General features: G+C 35.7%; 1 protein-coding gene across 11 annotated transcripts in view; it reads left to right on the forward strand.

Moving 5' to 3' along the window:
- Positions 1 to 12,457, forward strand: part of LOC100678509 (nuclear pore complex protein Nup160 homolog) — a 311,275-nt gene that overhangs the window by 85,642 nt on the left and 213,176 nt on the right. For 10 of the 11 annotated variants that reach the window (XR_004345105.1, XR_004345104.1, XR_004226940.2 and 7 more), the window contains one exon: positions 6,933 to 7,733. The exons of the other annotated variant lie outside the window; for it this stretch is intronic. Coding sequence is in view for 6 of the 10 variants with exons in the window: in XM_031925542.2 (XP_031781402.1) it covers positions 6,933 to 7,733 (801 nt within the window). In the remaining 4 variants the exon portion in view is untranslated. The remainder of the gene's footprint in view (positions 1 to 6,932; positions 7,734 to 12,457) is intronic. 11 annotated transcript variants of the gene reach the window in all.

Consider the following 12,457-nt stretch of genomic DNA (forward strand, 5'->3'; position numbering starts at 1 on the left):
CTTACTGTTAGTTTCTATTCTCCTAATAAGATTCTTTTGATACTCCCGCTTCGTATTTCTGTAGATCGCGCTCGTCTGTTTCCTTACGTTAAAATAATCTTCTACGGTCCTATCGCTTCTATTTTGTAAACTATCTAATTTAGCCTTTTTGCGCCTTTCAAACCATGGTTTGCTCTTTGGCTTTTTCTTTTTACCCCGTACTTTGTTCTCGGCCTCTTTTACCGTTTTTTCGATGTCCCCCCATAAGCTATTCGGTTCGTCATTCCCCTTCGGCGATGTATTTGCTTCTTCAAGTTCCTGAAACCTGTTATTAATTTCTATCTGGTACCTAATTCGCTCTGTTCTATCTCGTAGTTTCTCAATATCGAAGCTTTCTACCTTGTTTGCTCGCTTACTATTTTGAGTCGCTACTAGTCTAGCTCTTAATTTGGCTACTACTAGGAAGTGGTCCGAGTCGCTATCTGCCCCTCTGTAAGCCCTTACGTCAAGAACATTAGTATGACGTCTTTTTTCAATGAGGAAATGATCAATTTGGTTCTGTGTGGCCCCGTCCGGCGATGTCCACGTTGCCTTGTGTATGTTCTTGTGCTTAAAACACGTAGTTTTGATTATAAGATCTTTTGCCGCGTCGAAATTTATGACCCGAATACCGTTATCATTGCTGGCTTCGTACAGGCTTTCCTTACCTATAGTAGGCCTAAACATTTCCTCCCTACCTATTTTAGCATTGAAATCGCCTAATACTATTCTTGTGTCGTAAGACGCGAACTGGTCGATTACCTGCTCTAAAGTTTCGTAATATAGATCCTTAGCTTCTTCTTCTTTGTCCTCCGTAGGACAGTGTACATTAATAAATACATATCTATACCATTCACCTTCGATAATGATGTACGAGAGCCTATCATTGACGGATTTGAAACTTTTAACCGAATGTATGATGCTTTTGCTTACGAGAAATCCGGTGCCTAGAGATCCCCCACTCCCGGCCCCATACAGATACGTGAAGATATCCGATGCTAGTACTCCGCCATCTGGCCACCGTGATTCCTGTATTGCTACCAAATCTAGATTGTACATATCAGCTTCCTTTACGAGTTCTTTAAACGCACCTGCTATGTATAGACTGTGAACATTCCAAGTTCCGAACCTTAAGTCCCTTTTGGTTCGGATTTAATTTTTTTGAGCTATGATATTATGTTAAACCCGCGCGCTTCGGATCCTGTTCCGATTGCAGGTGAGTCCACCGTTCTAGAGGTGATAACCCCCATACCTCTCTGGAACTAAGCATGAGAGCTTTCCGACTTTGACGAGGACAGTGTCAACTCGTCGTCAGACACACTACGGTTTCATTCTCGCATCCTAACGCCACCCTGCAAGGCAGCGCGCCTTCGCTGGCATCGTTACCGCGTAAGACCAGGTGACGAATCATTCTACACATCCCCTTTCGGGGCAGTTGTCATCGCTCCCGCATCCTCCTCGGCAGCAGGATTTTTGCCCATTTTTGTAATGTGTGATGAAAGAGATATATTGAGAGATAAGAGATAATGTGAAGTGTTTTTGTTGTTGTGGTGCTTGCGTAGTGTTTCTAGATGAATGCGTTCGACAGTGTGGGTTCATCACACCCACGCCTGTTCCTATCGGCTGTCCGCGGCTGCTTATTCAATTTATTCGCAGCTAACCTCTTTCTCAGGGGCTGTTCCTCTATCCGCAACCTAAGGACGCGCTGTGTAGTGGTGATAGGCACCCACCCGCCCGATCTGGACGACAACGCCCAAGACCCGCTTAGGGTAGCGGCATTGTAACAGATAAAAAAATATACCAAAAGAAAATTGTATTTTCAGTAGATGATGTCCAGGTGTCAAAATCACCTTTCGAATGGCGAAACATGGTCTACGATACAACAAAAGAAACAAAAGAAAATTTTTATTTTCAGTAGACGATATCCAGGTGTCAAAATCACCTACTGTATAACAAGACATGGGCTATGATACAACGCACCCAGTATACAACAAACGTACCAAAAGAAAATCTTCACTTCTAATAGACGGTGTCCAAGGAGTCAAATTCACTTCCCGGATGACGAAACATAGTCTATGATACAACGCACTCAGTATACAAGAAATATACCAAAAGAAAATTTTACTTTCAGTAGACGATGTCCAGGTGTCAAAATCACCTTCCGAATGGCGAAACATGGTCTATGATACAACAAATGTACTAAAAGAATATTTTTACTTTCAGTAGACGATGTCCAGGCGTCAAAATCACCTTCCGAATAACGAGTTATGGGCTATGATACAATGCACTTAGCATACAACAAATATACCGAAAGAAAGTCTCCACTTTCAGTAGACGGTGTCCAAGGGGTCAAATTCACTTCCCGGATGACGAAACATAGTCTATGATTCAACGCACTCAGTATACAAGAAATATACCAAAAGAAAATTTTACTTTCAGTAGACGATGTCCAGGTGGCAAAATCACCTTCCGAGTGGCGAAACATGGTCTATGATACAACAAGAGAACCAAAAGAACATTTTTACTTTCAGTAGACGATGTCCAGGTGTCTAAATCACCTACTGTATAACGAGCCATGCGCTATGATACAACGCACCCAGTATACAACAAATGTACCGAAAGAAATTCTCCACTTTCAGTAGACGGTGTCCAAGGGGTCAAATTCACTTCCCTGATGACGAAACATAGTCTATGATACAACGCACTCAGTATACAAGAAATATACCAACAGAAAATTTTACTTTCAGTAGACGATGTCCAGGTGTCAAAATCACCTTCCGAATGGCGAAACATGGTCTATGATACAACAAGAGAACCAAAAGAACATTTTTACTTTCAGTAGACGGTGTCCAAGGTATCAGAATTACTTCCCGGATGACGAAGAAATAATAAGTCTAATATTTATTAGAAAAAGTAATAAACATTTGCAAATCTGAACCGTGGATCCGAATTCAGATTTGGAATAAATCTATTTTACTTTAAATTATTATTTAACGAATAATATAAAAAGAAAATTGATTTTAAATGAATTAAATAATAATAATAGTAGGTCCGGGATTGTGGGTAATGGATATGCAACGCAATAATTATAAACTCTTGTTTATATTTAAAATAGTGTGTATATTAACAAAAATAATTTAACATAAGAATAATGCCTATTATTGCTATTATTCTTTTTAAATCAGATTTAGTTACAATTTTGTTTATTTTTTGATGCAGACTTCTGTTATGCGATTATTAAATATTATTAAATTCTACGCTTAATTTTGCAGTAGAGTATGTGTTAGAGCGCTTAAAAGTGCTGCTCGAATTTTATAATTATTAAATTCTACGCTTAATTCTGCAGTAGATTTCTGTATATGTACTAAGGCGCTTAAAAGTGCAGACAGAGTAGACTAGAGCGCTTAATTGTACTGCTACTAGTAATGATTTTAGTATTTTCTCTAACTACTTGTACATGTCTAGCATGAATAACTCTACCGTTGGTCAGAACTCTGTAGCCATCTTCTACATAACCTACTAGTACACCTAATTGGGCTTTATGATCTCTTTTGCTTCTTCGTAACACTTCGGGAATTCTTACAAAGATTCGACTTCCATAAATTTTCAAATTTTCTACGTTTGGTTTTATACAAAAAAATATTTCGTAAGGAGTTTTGTTTTGAGCTGTATTAGCAAATGTACGATTTTTAAAATAAGCAACTGTTTTTATGATTTTGGGCCAATACCCTGTGTATTTTTTGCTTAACGCATTCAACATCTACCCATATCTATTGCGGATCTATTATATCTTTCCGCTACTCGATTTTATTCATGTACGTACGGTGAACATGTAAATAGTTCTATTCTTTTTGATCTCGCGATTTAAATATTCTTTGCCATCATCACATTGTATTTTTTTTACCTTTTAATTAAATTTATTTTCAACTAAATTTATAAATTCTTTCAGACAACCCGCTGTCTCTGATTTATTTTTAATTCAAACAATTCTTGTACATTTACTGTAATCACCAACAAATGTTAAAAAATATTTTTCATCACCATGACCGATTGTATTATGTGGGCCGTAAAAATCTGTATGAATAAGTTTTAAAATTTCAGTTGTTTTTAAAAGATATATTGGCTATTTCACTTTCTATATAATTTGCACATTTCATTTTAGTACTTTCGTGACTTAAGGGGATGTGGGAGCTGAAAACACTGTTTTTCTGTTCCATATAACTTTTTGAATAAAGCCTGCAATGAAAAACCAAGACCAGAGCGCCATAGTGTTGAGTTTAGTGAATCACTCTACCGAAAAAAAATACCAATCGGACTTTTGGTTTTTATAAAAGTTGTGAAATACTAGCGGGTGTTTACGCGTGTTTATGCGATTACAGCGCCAACCTCAAACACCCATTTTACTTATTAACTTTTTTTAATTAAAAATTTCATCAATATAATGAACAGAGCGCCATAGGTTTAAGATAAGTGAATCATTCTACCGAAAGAAAATGTCAATACGGCTTTTAGTTTTTTTTTTGCCATTTGAAATACTAAATACCCCGTGGCGGATTTGCGACGCTATAGCTCCCACCTCCCCTTAAGATAAACTCAATATATTTTGTCTAATTAATTCAACATATTGAACATTTTTACATCTACTTGTTTCTTATTATAATAGTTTTTAATAATAATTTTACAGTTTCAATTTTAGTGGTTTCTTCTAATTTTCCACCAGCCGCTTTGAACTCGTTTGTAACTTTTCCAAACTCCACAAAAAAATCTTCAACTGATTTATAATTATTCAACTTAATTTCGTCAATTTCGCTTCTTCATATTATTTGCAGGGCTGTAGATACATCTTTTTAAACTTTTGTAACATCTCAAAAGCCGTTGTGCATTCACCAACATACTCTAATTGTTTATCAAAAATTGTACTAATTATTATAGTTCTTGCCTTCAAATCCATTTTCTGTCATTTGGCTTCATCTCTGTTGTCGTCTTCAGTCATTGCTCTGACTGCTGGGTTTTTACATTCTTTGTATTCTAATAAAATCATTAGTATGATTTTCCAACTCATGTACTTTTGACCATCGAAAACTGGTATTAGAATGTCTTCAACTTTGGCTTGCTTTGCCAGTCGATTTCTTTTGGATGTATATTTGCGTATACTTTATTCTTTAATACAATAATCTTCTTAAGTTCTTTCAAAAATATTTTTCCAATTGGATTTTTTATATTTACTTTCCAAACGGCTTTTTTAATATCTAAATCTTGTTCTGGATTCTCTTTTTGTTCAAGCTACAAGAACAGGTGCTCAACCTTTGAATTTGCCAAGTGCTCTGTAATAGCACTTCACCTCGTTTATCGCTTACCGACTTTAATTCACTAACATCGTACTTAAATCTCGATTATTTTTAAAAAATCTTCTTATTATCTAGTACTAGACGACTTTGTCTTTGTCATTGAGCGAATATTTTTTGACTTCAACTTTACTAGATTAATTTTTCTTAACTTGAAAATGTTCGTTAATCGACATACGTTTTGACACGAAAATTGTAATTTCTTTCTTAACAAGCATATCATTTTTCCGATAAATTTTATCCTTTAATTTTAACTGCTCAATTTTTTACTGTGCGATCAACCACGGCTCTTGCTACCATGTTGGAATCGAGGGTGGATCAATGAATAATACTGAGGTTAATAATAGTATAAATGATATATTATTGAATAGTCGGCAATAGCCTATAGCAGTGAACACGTTCGTTCTCATTGGAGTTTTATAGCAGAGAGAGAGCGAGAGAGAGAGAGAGAGAGAGAGAGAGAGAGAGAGAGAGAGAGAGAGCGTGAGAGAGAGAGAGAGAGAGAGAGAGAGCGCGCGTGAGAGAGAGAGAGAGAGAGAGAGTATAGAGTTCAGCGCAGCATAGTCTGACTCTACGAAGCTGAATACAGTATAGTGTGTGCTTATAGTATATACGCAAGGCATGCGCACTATGCTCGCGTTCGCTTGTTTCGCTGCACGAAATCGTCGCGTACCAGGAGATGGCGTGACTGACGTGTACTAATTCGGAGTGTAATCACGAATAGATAGATTCACATATTACAACAACATAGAGCCACACTGCTGAGATGCACAGCACTAGAAAGATTTTCTCCAGCTTGACTCACAGCAGCAGCGTCGCTGGCTTTTTTTCTGCTTTCCATGCTTGTCATTTTTTTCCAATGATTATTTTTTGGAGGTTGTATTCTTTTATAAAGTCTATTTTTCAGTTGTTATATGTATATGTTTTGATGTGGCCGTATGTGCGTGTGTGTACGTGTGTGTGTATGTGGTAGAACGTTCATGGTGTATAAAAAATGTTCTTAAAAATTTTCTAGTACTTTACGCTCAAAGCCTAGCATTTTTCCATCCGACACATATTTTATAGAATTTATTTAATAGTACATTGTGCAACAAGGGAAGAAAATAAGCTAATGTCAAGCCTTCGGTGCCCTCGACTCCGACTCGTGCTGAACACCTCACTCGAGTCTGACATAGCTTTCATTCCCGTGTTTTTCCAACAAGGGCATGAAAGGGAATTTTTTATTCGTAAACGTTGGGTAGGAGATTGTGCATTTCAAGTCATGCAAAAAAAATTAGAGAAAATTTGAGATATTTACAAAACGGGTATTAACAGAGGAAAAACAAAAAATTTCTCCCCGCTTGAGCTCAAACTTTTTCTAACACGCTTGAAATGGACGATTTTCTACGATACTTTTAGGCATGAAAAAAGGCCCATTTCATGCGCGTGTTGGGAAAAATATTTTTTAACAACTGACAAATATTTACAAATAATAATAAGAGAATAAAAAAAAGACATAAGATAGAGATAAGATAAAAGTTTTTTCAATTATAATTATTTATAAAAAATATTATTGAATTTTTTTTTCAGCAACACCTAGTGGATTATTCTTTTTCAGAAACTCGAATTTGGGCCTTATGGCGAACAACTGAAGTAGATGCGATTGCTGTAACCCATGTAGGAGTACCATTACAAAGTGCTGATAGAAATAGCGAATGGGAACCAGTTGTTCTAATACAATCTTCTGATAGAGATTATGTAATTAGCGATGGCAGCAGTATAGATCCTAGACAAGCATACATTGATTACATATTTCATCCTGGAAAGTTTTCCTTGAAGGATATTATTCGTGCTCTGAGTATTTATCGAAAATTAAATCATTTGGGAGATATGCATTTATCGCCTACTGCCCTAAAAGAAAAGGTGTGCTTGGCTGTTGAAGCAGAAATTCAAAATGAAGTTATGGATTATGAATTAATGGATGAAGATTATTTGGAAATAGTCAATCGTTGTTGGTCAAAATTTTATTCGTGTGTTCTTCAATATCATATAAATAAATCTCGACCAGTTGGATTGGTTTTATTACCAGACGTTTTGGGTGTTGTGCTTTTAAAAAAATCTTCATTTTCATTACTTCGACCTATGGAAGTTATAGAACACATGATGTTGTGTAATGAAAATACGCATTTTACACGATTTAACATTTCACCTGCTCTTTCACAAGATGAAAATATCTGTCAAGATTTAATTACTTTAACATCAGCGTTAACATATTTAGAGCAGCGTATGATAGACGATGTAAAATCCAATTTTGAAAAACAATTGTATTATTTAAAAAGTCCGGATATTATCGTCGATAATTTGTCAGAACTATTATTAGATACCGATGAAGTAAGTTTTTCTCGTTACTATACAGTATTTATTCTTAGTAAAATATACTAACGCTTGATTATTACAAAGATCAATTTATTGATCAAACTGACTCTAATGCTCGCTTCACTTTTTTATGTCTTGCATGAATCGAATTAGCTCCATGCGTTTGAATTATTTTATGATATGTGCATGAGAATACCACTTTCCATGCATGTAAAATAAATAGAAAATCGAGTTTTTTAGCAGCGGGAAGAAATAGTACATTGTGCAATAAGGAGGAAAAATAAGCTATTTCTAGCGAGGGTGAGGTGTTAAGCAGGAGTTAGAGTTGAGAGCGCCAAAGGTGCCGAGATCGAGACGCGTACTGAAAATACATCACCCAAGTCTGAAAGAGCTTTTCTTCGCTTGTCCCACATTGTGGTTTTTTCCAACGAGCGCGTGAAAAGTCCTTTCTCTTTTCGAAGAGTGGGAGAGGGAATTATTCATTTTGAGTTTTTATTATTAAAATTACTGCCAATTCATTGGCACGTAGCTTCCTCCAACTAAATTTATAAGTCCAATAAATAAAATATTGTTTTAATATATATGTGTGTGTGGACCATTTTAATCTATTATGGGAAATATCTCAGGTTTATGGTTGGATACAGAAAAATGTTTTAGACCAAAGTTGTAGAGGTCAAAGGGGGTCAACTTTTGGTACCAACAACTTTGACCTTGAACTTGTTTTTGAAGGTCATTTCAAGGTTAAGATCTTTTTTTTTAAATAGGAAGACCTACTTTTGACTCCGGATTTGAAAAGTGCAGAAAATTTTACGTTCAAAATGATATTTTGAACAAGGTCACGGAAGGTCATATGAAGGTCAAATTAAAAAACGTTGTCAAGGGTGGAGAGTTTCATTTTCTGGTTGCAATAACCTTGACCTTGAATTTGGTTCTCAAGGTTATGTCAAGGTCAAAGTTATTTTTCAAGCGAGAACCCCTGCTTTTGATCTCCGATTTGGTAAAAATAAGAGAATGCCCGTTGGAAATGCTAATCAAGGTATAAAATGGCTGATTACTCCCCAAATAAAATTGTGGACATGATTATGATTTTAGGAGAGTGCCGAGGTGTTTTAGCAGTTCTCGCAGTCGTTCACCTTAATCCTTACATTAGTTCTCGAGAAATTGAAAGACAACATGGAATACCAAAATCAACAGTTCTTAGGATCCTCAAAGACCAAAGGTATCATGCTTACCACATCACATTAATTCAAGAACTAACGCTTCGGCATTTTGCATAACGTCTTCAGTTTTGTCAATGAGCATTACAGCATCCAGAGTTGTTCACATTTGTTATGTTTTCAGATGAAGCAACTTTTAAAAACACTAGGGAACTAAACAGACATAACTGTCATTACTGGTCAGATGTGAATCCACTTTGGCACAGAATAGTTGATAATCGACATCGTTGGAGTTTAAACGTTTGGTGTGGAATTGTAAATGGATATGTAATTGGTCCTTATTTTTTTTAAAGGTAATGTCAACCAACACAATTTTTTGGAATTTTTGAGGGACCATTTACCTGGCTTGCTTGAAGATGTCGATTTAGAGCCAAAGAATTTACCAGGCAAAGATTATGGGTGCAATTGGATGGTGCACCACCACATTTTGCACGGATTGTAAGAACCTTTTTTAACGAACGGTACCCAAACCAATGGATTGGACGTGGAGGTCCAGTTGCATGGCCTCCTAACTCGCCTGACCTAACTTCACCTGACTTTTACCTTTGGGGATATTTGAAAAACAATTGTTACTAACAGCAACCAACGACACGAGAAGACATGATGGAACGCATACGAATAGCTTGTGCAGAAATTCCAAGAAATGTCTTGCTTTCCACGGTAAGACATTTTTTGAGAAGAATACAACTTTGTATCGACGCAAACGGTCGTCAGTTTGCGCACATACTCAATGGTTAGAAGTGAGAGGCAAGGGGACTCACGTTAAACAAGCACTCCAGTGAGAGGCAAGGGGACTCACGTTAAACAAGCACCCCAGTGAGAGGCAAGGGGAACGCACTGTAATATAGCACCCCAAAGGAAACATAATCCTATTACGTCCACGTCGTTGTTTCTGGGTAACGCTAAAAATAGGAAGTAAAAAGCTTTGAGAAAGTCATAGGTACTTGGCTGATTTTCTATCTTTTAAAAAATGTAAAATACCAAGTAAGAAAGATTTGTCTTAAAAAAATAAATGGATTTCATGTAATTTTTTTATATTTCAGGCTAATTTTACCTCAAAATTAGACAGATGTTCAAGGTCTTTGATGTCTTTAGACCTTCAAATATTTATTTTTAACTTTTGAAGTGCACAGTAAATTGGCCTTGACACGACCTTACTATGACCTTGATTAGCATTTCCAACAGGCATTCTCTTATTTTTACCAAATCGGAGATCAAAAGCAGGGGTTCTCGCTTGGAAAATCACTTTGACCTTGACATAACCTTGAGAACCAAATTCAAGGTCAAGGTTATTGCAACCAGAAATTGAAACTCTCCACCCTTGACAAAGTTTTCTAAAAACATTTTGATGTTTCCAACCATTATTCCGAGCTAACACACATTATTTAACAATTTTTGTAAATTTGACCTTCATATGACCTTCCGTGACCTTGTTCAAAATATCATTTTGAACGTAAAATTTTCTGCACTTTTCAAATCCGGAGTCAAAAGTAGGTCTTCCTATTAAAAAAAAAAGATCTTGACCTTAAATGACCTTCAAAAACAAGTTCAAGGTCAAAGTTGTTGGTACCAAAAGTTGACCCCCTTTGACCTCTACAACTTTGGTCTAAAACATTTTTCTGTATCCAACCATACATCTGAGATATTTCCCATAATAGATTAAAATGGTCCACCCTGTATATATATCTGCTTGCTAATGTATGAGGCGGTTTTTGATACATAATTTATTATAAGTTTAGGATGTTTCATTGTCCAAAAGTTTGCAGACCCCTCTGTTTTTTTTATTATAGAATATGAACACTGTCATCAATCTTTTTTCACAGAAATTCACGCATGTTTACATGTGTTCCAAACCAACCTAACCATCATGAAACAACAGGCTATTCATTAGATAGGTCGCTCGCGCAATTTTCGAGAAAACGATTTTTACATTTTAGCTCTTTACTTGAAAACCGCTCGACGAAATCGTTTAAAATTTGAGCAGCTGATAGTTTTTTTATGGTGAATCAACAAATACAATTTTTAAGCATTTGACTACATTGTTTTAGAGATATAAGAAATAGAAAAATTTTCAAAAAAAAAATTGAAACCTCGATACTTCGAACCGTAGAGGATTGAAAGCTGTGCAATGAACTTAGCCAAAACACATAAAATATCTACTTTTTCCCGAAATCTCAAGTGCAATATGCCTTTTTGCGTTCGTAATCGAGGCACAAAAAAAAACAGTTTTTCAGTTTTTTATTTATTACTGAAAAAATAAGTTGTCAAATCACTTAAAATTTTAATGGGATATAGTTTAATACGTGACCCATCGACATAATTTTTCGCGAATTTATGATGTTTAAAAATTTAAAAAATTTTAAAAATCACCTTTTATATTTAATCTGCCTAACAGAGCGGTCGATCCTAAGCACCAAACGAGGAAAAGTAGGTAATTTTATTCTCTTTTAAATACATTATAGTTGAATTGTTTGTAACAATGGGATGATTAAAAAAAACCCAAAATAGTGTTTTTCAAAAATCAAAAAATGGCCTTAAAAAAATATAGTTGAGAAAATAAAAAATAATTGTTTTTTCCGAATGCAGAATCCAAAAATATATGTGCATGTCAAATTTTATTGATATTGACGGAGTAGTTCTTGAAATATTACGGTATACACATACACGCACATCTATACGGACATTTTCTAAAAACACTTGATTTGAACTTCTAACACTAAAAAGTATTTTCTATAAGTTTTGAAGAAACTCAAAATTTTACTATTACAAAGCTATCTTTAGGAGGAAGCAAAAGTAATTTTTACAGTTGTGCTTTAATTATATTTTTCGGCATTATAGACAAAAAAAATGCGGAAATCATGCAAGTGTTACAAAATAGTATATTGTGTGCTAACGGCGTATAGTGGGCTTTTTTAGGCCGAGTGTGGAATATGCTGTACAAGTCAAGGCAAGTAAGCCCGAGCCAAAGGCGAGGGCGTTTACAAGATGCATACGAGGACTGTAGCCACCCAAGGCCAAAAAGCTTGGTGGACACCATATCTTTTGTTACGCATGTATTGATTTTCGTGTTTACACACATGCACATACACATACGTACATAATAATACACACACACGAATATTTTAGCGGGTGTTTTTCATTTTTTTTTTCACTAGGCGGGTGTTTTTTATTCATTTATTTATTATTATTTTTCTTTGCTAGCTGGGTGTTTTTGATGTCTTTTTTTGCTTACATATGCGGGCAAAAAAATTAAAAACGTCCGCTAAAATTTTTGTTTGCCCGCTAGACTGAAAAAAGTTACTTTAGTCCCGCTTAATAGGTCAGAAAAACGCGACAATCATGCTTGTGTTACAAAAAGTTATTTTTACTGCCTGCCTATTCAATCCTTATGGCCTGTTGGTAAAAAGAGTCACTTTAGTCTTGATCAATACATATGTATGTTAGACTTAGTATTAGTGGAATGTGAGGTGCGGCGGCCCCTGCACAAGGACGTGCTGGTCGATTACTCAGGTGAAGCCCATT

Source organism: Nasonia vitripennis (genome assembly GCF_009193385.2).
Source record: "Nasonia vitripennis strain AsymCx chromosome 1 unlocalized genomic scaffold, Nvit_psr_1.1 chr1_random0002, whole genome shotgun sequence".
Lineage (NCBI taxonomy): Eukaryota > Metazoa > Arthropoda > Insecta > Hymenoptera > Pteromalidae > Nasonia > Nasonia vitripennis.